This window comes from Passer domesticus, chromosome 1 (genome assembly GCF_036417665.1).
Source record: "Passer domesticus isolate bPasDom1 chromosome 1, bPasDom1.hap1, whole genome shotgun sequence".
Lineage (NCBI taxonomy): Eukaryota > Metazoa > Chordata > Aves > Passeriformes > Passeridae > Passer > Passer domesticus.
This window is the reverse complement of record NC_087474.1, coordinates 156,269,166-156,290,019: the sequence shown is the minus strand read 5'-3', so window position 1 is coordinate 156,290,019 and position 20,854 is coordinate 156,269,166. Positions and strand designations below refer to the sequence as shown.

At 38.6% G+C, this 20,854-nt stretch overlaps 1 protein-coding gene across 23 annotated transcripts in view; it reads left to right on the top strand.

Annotated features, from left to right (window-relative positions):
* The window catches only part of FAM135B (family with sequence similarity 135 member B), a 203,946-nt gene that overhangs the window by 44,331 nt on the left and 138,761 nt on the right, over positions 1-20,854 (top strand). For 16 of the 23 annotated variants that reach the window (XR_010350422.1, XR_010350440.1, XM_064398103.1 and 13 more), the window contains one exon: positions 20,058-20,153. The exons of 2 other annotated variants lie outside the window; for them this stretch is intronic. Coding sequence is in view for 19 of the 21 variants with exons in the window: in XM_064398103.1 (XP_064254173.1) it covers positions 20,077-20,153 (77 nt within the window). In the remaining 2 variants the exon portion in view is untranslated. 5 more of the 23 variants (XM_064398210.1, XM_064398200.1, XM_064398175.1 and 2 more) reach the window with 5 other exon arrangements.

Genomic DNA, 20,854 nt, shown 5'->3' with positions numbered 1-20,854 from the left:
CAACAGAGGTGCTCAGCCCAGCCAAAATTATGTCAGTGGGACCTCATCCTGAATTGCAACTACAAAGAGAGCTCTGATGGTAAAACCTCAGATTTTACCATTGCACTGCTTGCAATGGAAGAAAGCAAGCAAGTAGACACGTTCCTGAGCTTAATTTTAGCATAGTATTGCTATAAATACCCAAGCAGTTCTGGGCTTCTGAATTTAAAATGTTTGAGAAATCTGTGCATTTTTTAATAAAAAAAAAAAAAGAATTAAAAAAATCCATAAACAAAATGAAGTGAGGAAATTTCTTTTCATCTGAATGGAAAAGAAGTTGAATCATGCTGATTTTTCTTCACAACAAAAAAAAATTCCTTCAGATTTAAGAGTGTTTTGTCAAGTTCCAAGGGTTAATTACATATTGTTACTCTGTCTCTATAAGCCATATTACAGTTGGTCTCCAACTGCAGCTTGGTGCTTTCAAGACAGAAATTAATTTTTTTTCTTCAGACAAATAGAAACTAAAAAGGAAAAAATGCATGTTTTGCAAATTATTATCCAAAACAAATTCCAACCCATTTTTTCATCTATATGTCTCATAGTGGATCCATAACACATTTTGAAAAATAGTGGTTCATTTTAAAATTGTGTGGGTTTATATTTTTCTTAATGCTGCTGTAAGGATTTGATTAAGGAAAATGTATTGTTTCAGAGCACAATTTCAAATTGGCATTGAGCTGAAAGGATCAATAATAAATTCCAGCTCAAACTGTGAATCTTCTGACGCTTTTCTAAATGAAATCTACATGTGTCAAGGGTATTTTTATCCCTTTGACACAGAAATCATATTTTTCAGAAGCCTTGACTGCAGAAATAATGGCTTATTATGCAAGAACAGAAAAGAAGAAGATATTTTAAACATATAGTGGGAAATATCTTCCAGTGGTATAAGTAGGTACAAACCCCCTTGATCTCAGTCAAACTGCACCAGTATTCACTGCCTGAACACCTGACTGATGAGAGATATTCCTGATGCCATGTTGTGCAGGTTCCATGCTGTTTGATAATTAATGTTCTTTGTACAGTATCAGCCCACAAGCCCATTCAGCTTGACAGGTTCGTGAGAATGCTCTTTGTAATTTTTCAGAGTCATTTGTATCTCCTGATCTTAATAGTGACATGTAGTCATGCAAAAAAAAATTGAAAATAGCCATTTTACTTCTTTGGATGAGAGGGGAAACCTTTTCTGGAGAAAGTTTTATTGATGGCCAAATTTGTAATGTTTCATAAGTGAGGTGCAAAATTGAAGTTAATTTTTTTTATTTTTACAGACAGATTTTTTTTTTTTGGCTTAGCATGGGCATGAAATAAGATTATGTGCAATGAGTAGGTTTCAGCAGAATCATATCATGTGTCTTAGTATATCCTTAATTTGACTATGCAAATGGAAACAAGCTATCCTGAAAAAATAACAAAAAAACCCCTTTCAATTAGTGGGTAAGTTATTGAAATTAGTTCTATCTAAGGGAGAAACAACTGAAAAGAGAGGTAAATGTGAAAGTCTACATTGTGCCAAGGGTGTACCACGTTAAATGTGTTTATCCTGCAAAGATTTTATTTCTGCAGTCCTGAAGTTGCTCTGAAATTTCACAGGTATCATATCAAAGTTCATTTGATGTTTTGGATGTTTAACAGCAAACTTCTGTGAGAATTTAGATCATGAAGATAATAATGGTATTCTGGTCTCTCCAGTGTACATGGTGTTGATAAAGTCTTAACCGTGACCTCAGATGGAGCTTTGAGTAAGAAGACAGATACAGTAGTTTCTATTTTCTCATTTTTCTGATATCCCCAAATAGCTGTTTAACATTCACAAAACTGTTCTGTTGACACCAGTACACCCAGAATTTTACCCAACATCCTTACTTTTTTTGCAGTCAGTATATTCCAGGAATCACTGGGCTATTACTCAGTGTGTGATGTTGTCTTTGCTGCCAAAATTTTATCTCAGAAGACACACAGATGGCCCATTTCTGCATATAAATATGAAGTAAGGAGTGCTGGAGCAACCTAAATCATGTTCATCCTGGGAGCTGAGTCCTGCAAACAGGACCCTGCCCCAGTCAACACTGACCCTCCTTTGCAGGGTCAGAGTGAGATTCTAGACCAGGGGAAATGTCAGTCCTGGCCCAAGTTTTATTTTCTTGCCTAGCAGGCTGTGTGGTGCTCAGCTGTTATAAACCATGGAACACTCAGGAATTGCTCTGCCATCATGTGTCTCTGCTGCCAGGGTGGAAACATGACTGCATTTTCCTCATGGCACAAGTGTAAATACTTGGGTCTCCTGTCTTCATCTGCTTCACAGTGATGTTTGTTCAAGTGCAGAAGAACAGAGCATTTCACTACTTGCTATTTATGGCCCAATGGAATCATGTGCCTGCCACAGTTGTGTGTGCAGTCTGTTTTCCTCATTTTCAGCACTGTGTGAGAATTACATTTCATGGATGTCTGGCTGCTAATAGGAGGATGAAACCAGAAATCCAGGATGAATATTTCTTCAATACATCAAGTTCACGATTGTGATTAAAACTCCAAAGATGTGTTGAGGCTTTCCCCTTGGTATCACACTATTTTTCTCAGATTTTTAATCTTTTTTTTTTTTTACAAAATAGGGATCTTGTTTGAGGCACTAAAAACTGATGTTGGTGATGATAACATGAGTAGGAGAAAATAACCCTCTATATTTTCTTGCCCAGGATGACAGACCATCACTCCTGGGGAAGAAGTGACTTGCTGCTTTGCTGCTTTGTTCCAACAATAATTCATATGTCTTAAACCCAGAGGAGCACCAAAGTGCTCTTCAGTATACATATATCTGATTACTTTCTATCCACTGCGGAAAACAGATATTTTATAGCATCAAAACTGGAAATTGGTCTGAAACAGACTATGTGGCATTGGAAAATTATAAGCAAAAAATGCAGTTGGGACTTAGGTGAAAGGAACTTCTACCTGTGAGTGGACAGGAATTAGTTTAATAGCATAATTGCTGTTGAATCTGGGATATTTTCTGAGATTATTTAATCTTACCTTTCTATTCCATTCAGCCCTTAGGAATTAGGAAAATATAAATATGATAAAAATTTCATTTAAACATCCAAGAGTTATCAGTGTGATGTCCATACCCGACATCCCTTCAAAAAAGTCTTGGATCAATTTTTAAATCTTTATTATTTATTTTTCTGTTTGAGATATAACATCTGCAGGCCAAAGTTGCATTTAGATTCCTAGCAATAGTCTTTTTTCTGATGAGTATATAATTTGCAATTCTAAGTCCTTTTAGGGGATTGTCTTTAGTTGTGTTTTGGAGAGCAGTGAAATCTAGGAATTTAAAATTTAAAGTTCCAAATGAATCCTAAGTGCCTGGAGATATGTGTGGATATCTGGTGTACATCTGAGAGGCAGGTACCTACATCTTGATCAATACCCGTTTTACAGAGGTGGGATTTCTCATCTCTCCTTGAGAAGCTATATCAGGGATAAGCACTGAGATTCTCCTGCTAATCTGTGGAAACAAGTGCTGTGACCCATTTCAGTGTGGGATGGATGTAGAGAAAGGGGCCAGGGGAATCTACTACTTTTTGTTTTTTGGGTTTTTTTTCCCCCTTTTGTGGACAAGTAGCTCCTGTGCATGTACCTAAAATAGGTGAGATATGTTTCAGTTTGAGGATGGGATGAATTCCCACATTGAGGCACCTCCATTCTGTTGTTAAGGCACTGTGTGTAGTCATCCAAGCGTTCCATTACTTCTAAAAGAGATGCAGTCAGTAGAGGCTGAATTAGTTCACTTGGGTGGCTATTTCAGGCTGAGTTCAACCACTTTCTAGGTTCTATTTATTTGCAGACTTTAGAGAAAACACTCAGCTCCTAATCATAAATGTGTGTTGTCATTTGAGAGGCTTTAAGATACCTCATATGATATTGAGCTGCTGCTTCCAAAGAAAGCAGGACTCTCCCACAGTGTGGGTAAACTGACAGTTGGGAATAATTGTCCTTATTTATATCTTAGGGGGTGTAAAATGACACTAGATATCTATGTTTAGGCTTTGGAATTTCTCTCTAGCTGTTTAATTGGTGTTGAAAATAGAGCTTTAATAATTTCATGTCTGGTGTTATGGGTGAAAATAGTAATACTTTGACACTCTGGCATTTTAGTCTGCAAGATGTCCTAAATTACCCTTTGCCCAAAGTGTCTTACAGAGATATAAGCATTCTCAGGGGGGCAAAATGAGAGAAAAATGCCACTGCTTTATAAAAGGCAACAAAAAGGTCCTGGAGGCCCTCTGTTCTTTGTGTTTTGTTGATTTTCAGATCAAAACTGAAATGTTTGCTTGCACAGCAAGCTAGTGTCTGAAATTCAAATTGAGATACACACATGAAGGTAGCTTCAGCTCATTTCAGCTCTGCAGGCCCATCACCACTTCTACCGTGAGTTCTGGAAATAAAATTATGCCTCTGACAAAAGTCATATGGAATTTTAAAATTGTCTATACCCTCTACAGCAGAGGTAAAATCAGGCCATAGGAAATCTGAGACATTTGCTGAAGTCTGTGAAGCTGCACACAGCACTGAGTGCTCTGATGTTCTCTGTGTTGATTGTATTTTCTAATACAAAACCCAAAACCAATGACGGTTAAGAATTTGATTGTAGGACACCAGGAATTATTAATCTGTTGCCAAGAACTAGGCTATGAAAATCCCACAGGAACAGAGAAGATTTGTGCTGTTATTTGTACTAAATAAACATTTTCTGAACAGAGATATTCACATGGCAGGGACTTTTATTTAGATGTTGATGTACCTGTTTTTTGTTACAGCTTTCTGGTTAACTACATTCACTTGACTTCAAGTTCACACCTGTCTTGTTTGGAGATGGGGGAAAAAATCCTCTGCTTGTTTTAATATAGATGATTGATCTGAGCCTGACATTTTTTTAGTTAATTAGTGCCTCTCATAAGCTGAGTCTTCATTCCTAAGAGATCATGAATGTTCCCTGTGAGGTATGTAAATACAAGGAGCTCAAAAATTAGCAATGCCAGGATTTGGAGGCTAGTCCGCTATAGAAAATTCAGTTAATTAGGAAGTGCTGTCAATAATTTTCAAAATGACATTTTATTTTAAAATGGAAAGAAACAAATAATCCGATAAATTCCCATGTGCCAATAGAAATCTGATTAGTATTGTTTAACATAAAATTTGGGCTGCATCTCAACCTTGTTTGCAAAAGATTCCTTCTACGAATAAGTGTTTAATCCAAAATGCTGTCCCAGATGGAAATTTAGTGATGAAATTTCGTCTTCTCATAGACAACTTCTCTTTTCTGGTGTTTTGTTCTTAGAGAGCTCCTGGTCAGGAGCACTAGGAACTGTTTTGTTTCAGTTTTTAGCTCAGCAGCTTGGTGTGAGATTGTGGAATTAGTGTTGCACGAGATATTGGAGCGATACATATTTTCCTTTAGATATTCTTGTTACTGGAAGTGTGGTGTATTAGCAAAATGGGAGTAAAATTAAGAAAATTACACCTTTGCTGGCTGCAAATTTGTCATGGTATTGAGTTCGTTACTTCATTTTGCAGAGATTATACCACATAATATAGAATGGTCTAGCAGAGAACAGTTTAATTTCATTTTTCCCAGGCAAAGTTGCATCTTTCCATCTAATTTTTTCTGAAACTTTATTAAAATATCTGGATGCCTAATCTACCTAATCTAGCTAATGTTCTAAAGACATGAGACAGTGTGCTGAAAAACTTTCTTCATTCCTGAAGTGACAAAGCAGGATTTTAGTGTGGGAAAGGCAAGTAACACGGAAAATTACTCCACAACTTTCAAATTTGCAATATTTTGCCTTGGGAAGGCTTTTTATTTGATGGTTTCCTAGAATTTTTTCTCATGTTATGTTTATTTGAGTATAAATATTTATATGGGAAGTGTTGGAGATTTTACAAAATTTAAGTATTTGGTGTGTTCACAGTCTGATTCTGGCTGCTGATTGAAATTGTGTGTCTGCATTACCTAAACCAAAAAGAAATTAAATAGAGCTCCAAGATCACTAATTTTAAGCTGTACAAACTAGGAAAAGTGATCATCATTGCTATATTGTAAAAAACCACACTCAGTACTGCTATGTGGCAATGACCAAAAATAAAAATTTAACATCCCTTAGTTTTTCTAAGTATTTCTTCAATAAGGCATAGAGTGTCCCTGCGAGCATAGAGCTTTGACAAAGGAGGTTAAAAAACCCAAAAAAACAATACAACAGGTTGGCCCTTCTTTATTTTGTTTGTCAGGAGCAACAGTCTGACAACAAAATTAGGAAGGAAGCAGGAGTGGATCTAAGGGGAAGAACTTCACTGCAATGGCATGCAGGTGTGGTACCAGTCCAGCCTTGTCCCCCCAAAGTCTCCAGATTTCTATGCCTGAATGGGGTTTCTTGTATGAATGTCCACATGAAATTTCTTCTACCAGCTACATCAGAAAACTGCTAAGACCAGTTCCTTGCTGGTTTATGTACACCTGCAGTGTGCCATGGGCATCCAGTCTGTTCACAGTCACTGCCAGGCAAGCAGAACTTCAGGGGACATGGAGGCGGCACTGGAGGCAGGATGGTGGTACTGGTGCCTCAGTGTATTGTATTTGCAGGGTTCCCAGAGGAAGGAAGGAATGATGAATCTGACTCCATGTTCTTAGAAGGCTAATTTATTATTTTTATTATTTTATGATACTGTATTATATTAAAAAATACTAAACTAAACTATACTAAACTACACTAAAGAATACAGAAAGGATACTTACAGAAGGCTACAAAGATACTAATGAAAAACTCACGACTTTTTCCTGAGCCTCGACACAGCTTGGCTCTGATTGGCCATTAAGTCAAAACAATTCACACAAAACCAATGAAACAATCACCTGTTGGATAAACAATCTCCAACCACATTCCAAAGCAGCAAAACACAGGAGAAGCAAATGATATAATATTGTTTTCCTTTTTCTCTGCAGCTTATCAGGTTCCCAGGAGAGGAATCCTGGGCTTTTTTCCAGAAAATATCACTGTGACATCAGTGGCTGCCTTTCTAGAAAGCTCCCTGTCTGTGTTGCCCAAGTTTAACTGGCTGGAAATACTTGGGCACACACAAAAAGTATTTCAGGGGAAAAGCCCCAAGCTGGATATCTCTGTTTTGTTAAAATCTCACCTTCCTCTTCAGATGCTGTTTGATTTACAAGTCAAGTACCTGTGTTAAGGACAAGCTAACACTCAGATGCTGTTGAGAATCAGGAATTTTGAACCATTAGTGGGTTGCCAGTGCCCCCATACTTTAAAAGGAAACCCCTCTCCATGTCCAACAGAACCTCAAAAGCTCACCACAACTTCTGCCAGCCTTTGCCCATTTGAGAAGGGACCTTAGCTTCCTGAGATGACTGAGCAGCATCCTTTTAGCATGACAGGCACAGCTTGAGGGACAGCTGTTCTGCAGCTGGAATAAGAGTCATGGACTTCAGAAAAAAATGCAGCCCTTCTGTGAGGCAAACTTGCTGCACAAAACCTTCTGGAGGAGTTTGCCAAGATGCTGGGCTGAATTTGAGAGAGAAATATATTTCCTGTTGTTTTGATAGACTCTGCTGGCCTTGCTGAATTCAGCAGCTGTACCTCAGGCCTTGTTGTGTTGACTTCATGTCTAGCAGTGGCACAGTTGGCCCTTTCTATTTTTGTCACAGATCAAGCAGTGCCATGACCAATAAGTCAGCCTTTTCTTCTGTTTGTAAACCACTTAATTTAGCTCTTGCTCTATAGGAGAACCTGATGCAGCTATTTATATCAACATGGCCCCAGGCACTTAAAACTAGTCAAAATTCTGATTAGGGCTCTGCATATTTTATTGCCTGTACTTAAACTACACTGCTGTAAAACAGCACCTGTTCCTCCCTTAATTGCATCCCAGTTCAATAGTTACTGCCTATCCAAAGAGCTTTATGATGGAAAATGATCTGCAACTTCTCTACTTACTATTGTAGTCAATGGCCCCTGTAATAAATGTCTGCTTCAAAGTTTGTGTACAATTTGTTTAATATTTTACAACTGAGGACAGTGATGAAAAAATTGTTTTTAACTTTTTTTTTTTTTGTGAGCCTGAAAGTAAATCCATATTGTATTAATTTCAGTATTGCAAATATTTCTTCTTCCAGTAATACCAAGACACTGGTTCTGCTGATGCTGCTCTGACAACCTCTGTCTGTTAAAGTTTTCTCACCAACATCCTTATCTTTTTAGAATCATAGAATGACTTGCATTAGAAGGGACCTTAAAGATCATCCAGTCCCACCCCTGTGCCACAGACAGGGACACCTTCCCCTAGACCAGGTTGCTCCAAGCCCCATCCAGCCAGGCCTTGAACACTTCCAGGGACATTTCCTCACCCTGTCCCAGCCTTTGAGCATTTCTGGACATGGTACTTGAACCACGACTGCTTGTCAGATTTCCAGAGCTCTGAATTCTGTTCCTGTTCAGTGTGTGAGGGTACAACACCTTTTGTGCTGCTCTTTTTTGGTCCAGCACTGCAAACACTCAATTCAATTGCTCCTTACAAACATCAATAGCTCCACTGACTCCACATGAAATATTAACATCTGCTGACAGTGTTTCCTTTCTAGCAACTCATATAATTTTATTTAATATAAAGGGCTGCATTAAGAGCCTTTAACTTGCTCAAAACTTGTATCAAGAGAACAAAACAACAGAGAACCTGACTTAATATGCACATATTTTCTTGGATCAGCAGAGTTGTCTCTTTTTTACAATATTCTATCTCCCTTATAAGATGTCTTTTGAAGTCTGAAAAGCCAAAAATCCTCACCTGCAATAACCACATTAATTCCCAGACCTTGTATGTCCTGAACACTGCAAGAAGTGGTTTTGATCATTGTCTGATCATAACAGGATCCATGTGCATTAAGTAAGGAGATAATGGAGACTCCATGGCCAGCCTTATCTGTGACATTTCCTATCTCCTAAGTGCTGAGCACCTTTCCATCCAGTGATAATCTGACTGTTGATTTCAGCTGGATTCTTCACATGTATAATAGAAGGCAAAATGTTTTAAAGAAAAGAAAGGAAAAAATATTGTATCATCAAGTTTTGAGGATTTGCTTTTTTTTTTTTTTCCTCTTTAAGCACATATAAGAATCATAGAATCATTAAGGTTAGAAAAGACCTCCAATATAAGCAAATCCAACATAAGATAAAAATGTATATACAGAGATACATACATACTACCTCTCTCACCCTTGCCATGAGTGATTCTGCACACACATTCAAAATCCTGTTTATGTGTGGAATTTGGATATGACTGACATTCATCTAACTAGATGTGTACTTAGCTCTCATACGTCTGCACCTAGGAAAGTTGCTTTCAGCTCCCTTGGAAACAGCAATGGTGACATGAATCCTGTTGAAGGCATTTTCTCTATCCCTACTGACTACCGTGAGGCTAAAAACACCTCATATATATGAAGACATTTCTAGTTAGTGAGATTAATCTCATGGGCAAGAGTCTGTGATTTAAATTTTTCACAAACAAGGATAATCAATGCAGTTGATGCGAAATATGTGCCCACTTAGAACATCCTCAGACCTTTTGAAGGAGACTATACCTTGTCCAAGAAACTCTGCAGTGAATTTGATCATGCAAAATGCAAAATAAGCATTAAAGGTCTGACAAGGACAGCTGAGTTTACAGCTCAGTTAGACAGTGCCATGAAATTTTTTATGACCAGAAATGGAAATGCAGTCAAAACAGTGCCAAGAAAACATATAACTCAGTAGGCTTTCCCTGTCATAACTGTCACTAGTTTATTAGCTGTGACTAGTTTGTAGCATCAGGCTGATGTTCAAGTCCCTCTGTTTCCTACCTGGATCCTTTGGTGATGTCTCTATTAACAGTTTGTGCTCCAAAGCAGAGAGTTCCTTTACTCATGCATCAGGCTGCCCCATATCTCTTGCAAGAGGACAAATCTCATTCATCTTCTTACCTCTCCTTTGCAGCCCTACAGAACCTGATACAGGACTTTTTACAAGGAGGATCTTGGTCAAGTTCTGGTAACATTCAGAATTCAGAAGACAGACAGAATTGACCTATAGCTTTTGCCAAAATTCTGAATATGGCCAAAGATTCTGATAAACTCCCAAAGAATTCATACACACCTATGTCCAAGCAGTTTTGACTTCAGTCAGGTGTGAATTGGAGTAGAACATAAAAAAAAAATTATAAAAATAAATTATGGGGGACTTCTGTGAGTACATGAAAATAAAATAAGGTCAGTCCCCTAAAGAGCCCTAATTTCCTGTATGAAACCAACAAAAGAGCCCAGATTGAGAATAATATATCTCCTTTTACAGGGAAGAAGAGCTCAGTCAAATGTGAGAATGAGGGATAATTCTGTCTGAGTGTCCTAAATAGGCTTCAAATAACTTGCTGCCTTTTGATGCATTTTGTGTTTCTAAGACTGACAACAGGAAGATCAGAAAAAAAGACTGAGGTGAACAGTGGGAATAAGATGCAAAAACTGCTGAAGATTGAAGATGATGATGTTCTGAGGAGTCTGAAATTTAAGCTCTCAGTTGTGCATAAAATTTTAAAATATCTTTTTCTTTTGAAGGTCATAAAAAAGGAAAATAAGTCAGAGAAGGAACAGGTAGAGAAGCCATGAAGAAGAGAGGATTATATAGCAGTGGGAAGACAGTCCAAGGGAAAGTTTGTATTATCTCCTTTTTCCTTCTGTTTTGCTCTTCCTCCTCTTCTGTCTGAATTTCCCCCGCTGCTTCATTTTTTGCACAATACCAACAGCAGGTTATTATTAACTGGTGTAAGCAGATAGTGATTTGTGCTGAGCTGAACTCAGCACTGGTGTCCTGACAGGCACGTGCTAACAGAGGACAAATCGAGGCTGCTCTTCATTCTTTTTTTTTTTTTTTGGAATGCTCTGACCTAAATTTGCACAGCTGTGTTCACGTTTAATCCTGTGTAATAGCTCAAAGGCTTTATATTTCATAAGAGCAGCCCACTGGCACCTGACATTTATTTGGTCCCTCTTCATTTCTGCCCCAAAATCCTCTGGAACAACCTGGTGTTTTTGGGTTTTTCTCTTAGTAGATTTATTCCTCTAACTAAATACCCTTTAAATGACCAGTTTATGGTAGGTATAATCTAGACTTGCTTCTCAGCCTTCTTGGACCTGGTGACCTGTACAAAATCTCCAGTGTAGATTGGTCTCACAAACAGAATGTGAAAGGAATTGAAGTAAGTTGTTGACTTGTTTTCCTGAGTGATTTTCTTTGGATCCTGTAGTTACAGTCTGTTTTTACCCCATGTGGTCCATATATTTGAAGCTATTGATCTAGAGTGAAAGTTTTCAGATGTGGGGTTCAAGTGGTTTTAATTTTAACACTAATTTTGTTGCTGGAGGTTGAATGGGCATCTACCTCCACTGAATTGATACTGCTGGTATTTTGTGAAATTCAGTTGTAATGGTAAAAGACAAATCACTTTGGAGTTTGCAAATGGAGGAAAAAAACCCATAAAATAGCACAGCTATTTTCTTATGTGCTCCACCCTGAATACTCTTTGGGTTATGAGTAATTTTTTAAAGGATCTTTTAATATTTGTGTCTCTAACTCATTACATTTCAGTGGTAGTAATCAATGAAGCTTGGGAAAAGTTACTCATGGTGTTGCACTCTGTGAACATATGTCTAACGCATCTGACAAAATTTTGAATATTGATTTTCCTGAGAATAATAAACAGCAATCTTTTTTTTTTAAATATTGGAATATTATTCTCAGAGCTTGCATCCAAACTGAGTTAGCTCTTTATAGTACAAAAACTAAATTAGTCTTTATAATTTTAAACCCAGCTAAATGATTATGCACTGGATAACAAGCATGTTTCACAGATGTGACTGAGCAAGATTATATGCCTTGTATTTGTTTTGTGCCTTGTACCTGTATCACAAATCTTTACTTTGGTTTCAATACTGGAGAAAATATGCAAAGGATTATAGCAGACTGGAAACCTAAAACCCTTATCAAAAGAGCCGCAAGGGATTATCTGTGATGCTATCTCATTCTGTAAATTCTGCTGGATAATGTTAGGTGGTTGTAAAGACTGGAGACCTTACAAAGGAATCCCTGACACTTCCATGACTAAGAGAGCATTAGAAGGTTCTCATGGAGGAAAGTAACTTGATTTCCAGGGAAGTCTTAATTGTAATACACAGGAGAACAAACAGAAAATCACAAACATGCATTGACTCAAAAGTCTAACAAGACCAACAAGTCTTTGGGCTGAGTTTTACATCATAAAATCATAGAATCATTTAGGTTGGAAAAACTTTGAAGAACGTTTAGACCATCTGTGTGTGTACCATGTCTCCTGTGATGGATTTAGCTGGGAGAGAATTAATTTTCTTCACAGTAGCTGCTATGGGGCTGTGTTAGATTTCTGCTGGAAACAGTGTTGATAACACAGGGATGTTTGCATTGCTGCTGAGCAGAGGTTAGACTGAGTAAAGGACTTTTCTGCCTTTTACACCACCCCACCAGTGAGGAGGCTGGGGATGCACAGGGGATTGGGAGGGGACACAGCCAGGACAGCTGACACCAACTGACTAGAGGGAGATGCCAGACTGTATTTCATCCTCCACAGCAGATAAACTAGGGGGAAAGATGTTCTGGGCTGCTGCTCAGGGGCTGGCTGGACACTGGTCAGTTGGTGGTGGGCAATTGTTTTAAATTGCATATTTTTTTCTTTTTTTGGGTATCAACTCTTTTTTTTAATTTTGTTTTTCAAAACTCTAATTACTAATGTTTTTTAATAATATTATATTTGAATTACTAACCATTCTTGTCACAACACATGTTTCCTCACTTTTACACTTCCAGGTCTCTTCCCCATATCCTTCTGGGGCTAAGTGAATGAGTTGAGTGTGTTTCCTAGTTGCCAGCTGGGGTTAAATTACAACACTTCTTTTTAGCACCTTTGGAGCTCTAAGAACTTGAGATGATAGATTGATAAGAGCATATCAAATTATACATACTATAAATATATTATACATATAATTCTGCATATCAGAATTATACATATCAGATACTAGACATATACATATAACATTTGTGGATCACAATATTGATTCATCTGTTCTTGATATCAATTTCTGTGATCTGTGCGATCTGTGCCATACTCTTTTTTTTTTTTTTTTTTTAGTAGATTGGTGTTGGCTTTGCAGTTTGCTGTGCTCTGCAGTGATTAGTGATGTTTTGCCTGGGAGGTTTGGTACTAAAACACCGATCTCGAGTTTAATCTGGTATTTGGACTCTGACCTGAAGGCATGCTTGTACTTCTGGTACCCTATTACAGGGACAATTAACAAGGAGCCTCAGTCTTTGGGAGGAGAATCTTTATCCAGTTTTCCTCAAGGAAAGACTTGCAAAGTCTCAAAGGAAATGGATACACATGGAAGGAGATATCCAGGATCTGAGGAAATCAGCTGTGTTGGAGGTGATCTATAATGACCTGAATCCAGAGATGAGGGTGAATTCTGGTGCACACAGTCCATGTGGTGAAATTATTCATGAGATGCACTGACATCATAGACCCACAGCCAGGTGACAATGAGCTGGACAGACACAGAGGCACCAACTATTGATGAACAGGACAGCCAGCTCTGAGAATATGACAATTGAGACTCCTGGGTGTGGAACAGTTTGCTTTCACATGGAGGCCTATCCAGCACACCTGGAATTGACTATTCTGAAGGTGAAAACATAATCCTACCATTTGTCATGGATTGATACAGACTGCACTGGAACAAGGGGTATGTTCCCAACACCTGCAGTACATTGGTGACATCATTTGTAGGGCAACACAGCAGGAGAAAGTGTCTGAAAAGAGAAGAATAATCCAGATAATTTTGAAGGCTATTTCTGCTATAAAACAAAATACTGTTTTATATGGACCTGCACATGAAAATTCAAATTGTAGGAGTAAAATAGCAAGGTACATATTTTCATATCTCAAGGGGTGTGATTAATAAAATAACAACTAACAAACCAGAAGCACAAGATTTCTTAGGTGTTGTGGATTTTTGGACAATGCATGCTCCAGTTTATAGTCTGATCTATACTGGTTATAGTCTCCCTCTCTATTTTTTAAGAAGAAAGACTTTAAAAGCGGTGCTGAGAAGCAACAAACATTTGAACAAACTAAATGGCTGATAATTTGGGCCAGTCCAGACATGACATGATGTAAAAAAAAAAGTGCTTAATAACCCAGACAGGGATAATGTTTCCATATGGAACACCTGGCCAAAAGAGCCTGGAGAGACTCCAGGCTGGCCTCTAGGGTCTGGAAACAGGGGATATGGGGGATCTAAAGCCTGTTACACTCCAACTGAGAAAGAAATATTAGCAACTTATGAAGGAATTTCAGCTTCTTCAAAGGTAGTTGGTGCTGAAGCACAGGTGATTTTTGCATCTCAGTTTTTTGGGGTCAGCTGGACATTCAAAGGGAGGGTCCCCTCCATGCAACTGATGCTTCATGCAGCAAGTGGCTTTCACTGATAATGCAACGGGCTCAGGCTGGAAATCCTGAGTGCCTGGTAAATGTGGGTATGATCATGGACTGGCCAGAGGGCACATGCTCATGTACCTAGCACTTGTGACACTGGAGAGAACATGACAACAAGGGGCAGGTGGACCAGGCTGCTAGAACTGAAGTGGCTCTGGTGAATCTGGATTTGGAACATATGAGTGATGCTATTTATAGCTCAATGAGTCTATGACACATCAGGACATTCAGGAAGAGAGCTAATATACAAATGGGCTTGTGATCAAGTGGTAGACTTGGCTACTGATGGCATTGACAAGCCTTGTCATTTTTTGTATCTTTAGAGTTGTACTTAGATTGGCTTCTTTTGAAGAGTAAAGGAAATGTCTTACTGCCACCCAAAATCTTAGAAGAGGAATACTGGCTTGATTTATTAACAAAATGAGGTGTTAACTTTCGACACCACCTTGAAGGTGAAGACCTCACCTCTCTCATTTTGCTGATGTGCTGGCAGGAAGAGCTGACAGGTTCTGTAAAGTGGAGAACAGCTAATGACAGCATTGTAGTGAAAGGACTTACTGACATTTGTGAATGCTTGGTCTCAGGAAATTAATGTATGCTCAGGCAAGCCTGTTGAGATGCAATCACTGTCTTAAGGACTGGCATCCAGTTCAGCTGGGCAATTCAAAAGGAAAACAATATGAAAAAGAGATTTTGTCTAAGGAGTTTGCTTCTTCTAATCCTCTCATCTCAGAGCATGTGTGTGTGTTTACAGTCCTCCTTGTATTGTATTCTTACTTTTCTTACTTAGAAGTACAGTGGGTGAAGGCATTAGTGGAGAGGAAAATAAAGTCATCACACTGTGACTTTATTCACTTATTCAAGGAATTTCTAATATTTTTTTTTAAAAAAAGGATATAAATGCCTAGCTTGAAACAAGTGCCAGCTTCTGAAAAAAAAAAAAATCACAATAAAATAAAAGATGCTTTAAAACCAGTAAGGACAGTGGTGATATCCTGCAGATAGCATGTGCTGTGTTTCTTGAAAGGTAGCTCTATTCTCCTAAATGAATGCTTCTAGGTTCATGAGTCATTGCTCTTGGTCACATGGTATTTCATTCTTTTGCCCTTGGTGTATTTTTCCTTTTTTTTTCTCTTTTTCTAAACCCATTTCTGTAATAGAGATGCTTAAGAATGGTACAAAAAAATAGAAAAGAAAAAGTAGTTTATGTTTAAAAAATATGGGATTTTTTTGCTTGGATGTAATTATGCAAAGGCTAGAAGGTCTACAAACTGTCAGATTACGTAGTGTCCTGTCCTTCTATCCAATGTGCTCTCTCCCCATCTCACCTTCCCTAGCTCCCTTTTTTTGGGGTGTCAGTGATTGCTGTTCCAGTGGGGAATTGTCAGATTCATTTTTATCTTCAAGGTCTTTAACAGTGGTGTCTGTGGTACATAATCAACCAATCACTTCCTGGCAGAGGGCTTGGTCAGGTGACTGGATCTCTAAAATGCCATTAAGTACAAAGAGCGTAAATTAAAAAGGTTGCATTTAGCCGTATAGCTTCTTGAATAGTCTCCAATGCAGAAGGTATTTCCCCTGACAGCAATGGGTATGTGGGGGGTAAAATCCAGCCTTCCTTTAAAAATGCAAGTGAAACAGTCTCCAGTCTTTAAATATATAAATTTTCATAGGCTTTATTTGTATAAAGGATTCTGATTTTCAGTTGATGTGTCCTTGTTGTAAGTAAAGTGACAATTGAAATTACCTGTCCCTTGCCAGGACACCAACTCTAGCTGGAAGGACAAACTGTCAGACTGGTGACCTGGCTGGTGCCACTGGTGTGTGTAGGACAGCACAGCACAGCCAGTGACAGTGGCAGTGCCATCTGAAGCCATCCAGTGCTTTGGGGAGACCAGGGTGACCATGGCACTGCTTTCACAGGAGCAGATGGCTGAAACACTTCCCATGCTGTTTTATTAGCTTTGCATTGATATTTATTACTGTTGTCTTAAGGTTTCATTTGAAAAAATGCAAGGAGCTTGATATAGAAACAGACATTTCAGAAATCCAAATATACTAAAATCTTCTCCAATATGACCTCTATATTTGTCTTTAAACTGCTTATTAGATAACTGAGGATACTTCAATACTGGCAGCATTCCCTATTCTTTACAATAGTGATGTCATGGTAACCTTCAGTATTATTTTTAGCAACTATTGCTCTATTTATAACCCAAGGTTGTCCCACACAAGGGTTGATCAGAGGTCCTTCATGAGCCCATTTGGAGAGGTTTGCTAAGGTTCCTTTAAGCAGGCACCTGGTACAAAAGTTAAAAATTAGTGCATCATTTTAATTACTTAATATTTTCTTGATCCAGTGGTGCCTGCAGCTATTTTGTCAGATTTCATAGCTTCTTGAATTGAAGAATTATACCCATGTGTCTAAGCACGATTCTTTGAACCTTGATAAGTGCCATGAAATAAGGTGCACCAGAGGCTCCTTTTTGTACTTGTGAGGTGCTCCCTGCTGTACCAGCCTCTAGTGCTGGGGTGTAGATCTGGTGATCTGATCTTCTGCTGTGCTTCTCGGGGGGATGGAAGTTCTAACTGGTGTAGCAGGTGCCTACACTTTAATTCTGGTGATCACTGAGGGAAATAAAGTTACAGAAACAGGGTTTTCTGTTTGTTTGTCGTTATTTGTTTTTGGGATAATTTCTGTATTTGTTTTGGATAGATGTAAAGCTTGAAAAATACTGTGCAAATACAGAGAAAACCTATGTGCATATTTCAATGTATTAAATTTTTCCTTTCCTTAGTTAATCTTAACTTACCTCATCATTTCTGTCTCTGACAATACTTGTAGTGTGTTGAACTGGCTGGCCATCCATTCACACCTCTCTTCTCTACACTCGTGTCTTCAAAAGCATGGAGTTTCCTTTGATCCTGAGCTTTTGGTCTAGGGAAATATGCCTTAGCCCAACATGCAGATATATTGCCAAAGGCAATTCTTTTAATTAGCACTCTCCTCAAGACTAAATATGTTGTCAGACTATTGCTTTGTGGTTTGCATGGTTTCCTACTAGCTTCCCACACACTCTGCTTTTTGACTCAGGCAAGACTACCACACACAGGCACTCACACATAACCTGGTGGATGGATATGTCACATCCATGACCTACAAACTGTGTACACCTTCTTAATCTGGGCCAAAAAGAAAAAGGTCAAAGTATGAGTTTCATTCCTGTTGAAATGGGGGACAAAGGAAACAAAAAATATTACCTTTCTTCCCCTGTACTCATTAGTGCTTAGGCTGTAGCTGGAGTGCTGTGTCCAGTTCTGACCCCTCAGTTTAGGAAGGATGTTGAGGTGCTGGAGCAGGTCCAGAGAAGGGCAGCAAGGCTGGTGAAGGGTCTGGAACACAAACCCTAAGAGGAGCATCTGAGGGAGCTGGGGGTGTTTAACCTGGGGAAGAAGAGGCTCAGGGGAGAGCTCATCACTCCACAGCTCCCTGCAGGAGGGTGTAGCACGTGGGGTCAGTCTCTTCTCCCAGGCAGCAGCAGCAGGACTAGGGGACACAGCCTTTAGCAGTACCAGGGGAGCTTTAGGCTGGATATGAGGAAGAAAGAGTGATTGGGCATTGGAATGGGCTGCCCAGGGAGGTGATGGAGTCACTGTCCCAGGAGGTGTTTAATCAAAGACTGGATGGGCACTCAGGGCCTTGTTCTGGTTGACAAGGTGGTGCTGGGTTGGACTCCATGATCTCAAGGATCTTCTCCAACCTTGTTTATTCTGTATTTACTCTGACAAGTACTAGAGTTTGAATATACCTTCAGCACACCCAAATCATGACCTGGCACAAGCTAAGGTAGAGTTCCTTACCTCAGAGGTGTATCAGGTGTGTAGCTTAGCAATTTTTTTTTTTCTTTCTCATAGTTATAGACATATATTACATATATTTTTACACCACATTATTGTCATTCCAAAGTCTGAGGATGGTGAATGAAAAATTAATAACCTTTTAACTCTGGAATGAAATATTTTTGAAAAAATGTAGTGCTTGAGAGGTTAGCCAGAAAAAAAACCACCTTAGTTTAAAATAATCAGTGTAATATGCCAGTCAGTTGGAAAATTACTAATCAGGAGCAAGCCTTGAGAAATCTAAAGCCTAATGCTTATGTGAGGACTTCATGTATCAAAACCCTCTTCATTCCTGCTTCATTAAAGGACACAGTCAAATCTATGAGTGCCATGAAAATTATTGATTAGCACCTCTGGAGAAATTTTTCATTTTGCATCTGAGCTACATATCCCTTTAATGCCCTGTATGTCACAGAAAGGGGAATTGTTAAGAGCCCTGACATGAGTCTTCCTCAGAGACTGCACTTGGCTGCTGTCAAACAACAACTAAAATGTTGCTTCTGAATGTGTTAATGAAAAAAATTTAATCTTTATCCTCTCATTGATCCTACAGAAAATTTCCAGGCAGCTTGGCAGATTGCCAGAAGTACATTTGCGGGAAGGGGGGAGGGGGGGGGAGGAGGGAGATGGGGAGAAGGAAGGGCAAAAAAATAATTGAAAATCTGTCCAAAAGCTGTAAAAGTCCTTGGATTGCCTCTGCTATAATTAGAGAAATGTTAAGGATCTACACTTGTGTATTAAATAGAGCTGGTTTGGAAAGTTGCTTCCTTGAGTGAGGCATGACCTCCTGAAGTCCCTTCCAACGGGAATTATTCTGTGATTCAATAAGCACATGGGATGTACTGTGTAAATGGCTGTAATGCTTCAAAATCTTGATCTGACTGTTGTGGCCTATTAGGTGCCATGACTGTCAGCATTTTCTTTAAAAGAATATCTTCCATTCATTATTATTTAAATTATTCATATTCCCTCAGAAGCTTCCCTTCTGGGACTTTATTTAAGTCATAGGAGGGGTCAAAAAAAAGAGAAATCTGAATTCTGCTCTCATCTATCTAGGGTTCTTGTCTTTTTGGCCTGTGCTTTTACAGAAATGAGCTGTGCTGACCCTGGAAATCTGCCATTTCATAAAATGAGAAGAAAAAAAATCAATTTCCCATACAAGAGCAGCAAGAGAGTTAATTAAAATTTGCTTTGAGATTCTTTCACATAATATGTTATTTACTTTTTGCTTCTTATACTTTTCATAATATTATCATTCTGTCCTCAGGCTTAATTAGACTTCTTACCTCTCTTAATTACTGCTTTGATCCTGCTTTTAGTGAGTTTTCCTGAAGATGGAGCCAAATTATGTTATTGGAAAGATTCCAACTGATATCAGTCAATTTCAAGCTTTGCATGAACCCCAAGATTCCGACTAAAATGAAATAATCCATTCATGGATTTATTAAGTAAAATACTTCAAACGTTTACAATGTCTTTATATATGTGTTATTTAGGTGATGACCTGAAAAAACCATGTCTGAGGTTCAGGGAACGGTCGAGTTTTCTGTGGAGCTACACAAATTCCATAATGTGGACCTCTTCCAGAGGGGGTGAGTTGATGTTTCCATTAATATGCAGCTGACAACAGAGGTGCAACCTACAGAAAAGAGTTAAATTGCAAAACAGGTTCTTTTCTGCCAAATGCAGTTATATTTCATGCAATCTCCAGGGCAGAGGAGGATGTCATTGGGCTTTTATTGCTGTCAAGGAAGATCAATGTACATTACTTTCACTATAAACTCAGAGTGACTGACTTGTTTTTGCAATACAATGTTGTAATGCTCCAAATTATTTTAAGCCCCTGTTCAGATATAAGTACAATGGCTGTTTTAAATGCTTCTGGACTGGTTTTGAGTCTCCGTGGTAAATGATAGTTGCATTGAATTATAATGCAAACAATTTCATTTTAGGGCCATAAATCTAATTACTATATTCTTGTAATCAAAGTTAGCTGAATCCCACCATTTCTGAAGGGAAAATTAATATTCATATTTGTCTAAAGCTCTGCTTCCGGTGGCCACACTGATTTTTCACATCTCCATAAATTAGAAGATGTACGGCTCTGGTCTAGTTAAACTTTTGCCTCTATTATTTTTACACCACTCTTCCTAGTAGATTTTTAAAAACCTGATGTCTGCGAAGAAGCCTGGCCAGGTGTGAGCTGTTGCTCAGCTTGCATACTGCACCCCACAGGTGTTCTTCAGTGAAGAAAAATTAGACAAAAAAGCACTTTTGGGGGAGACCAGGACAC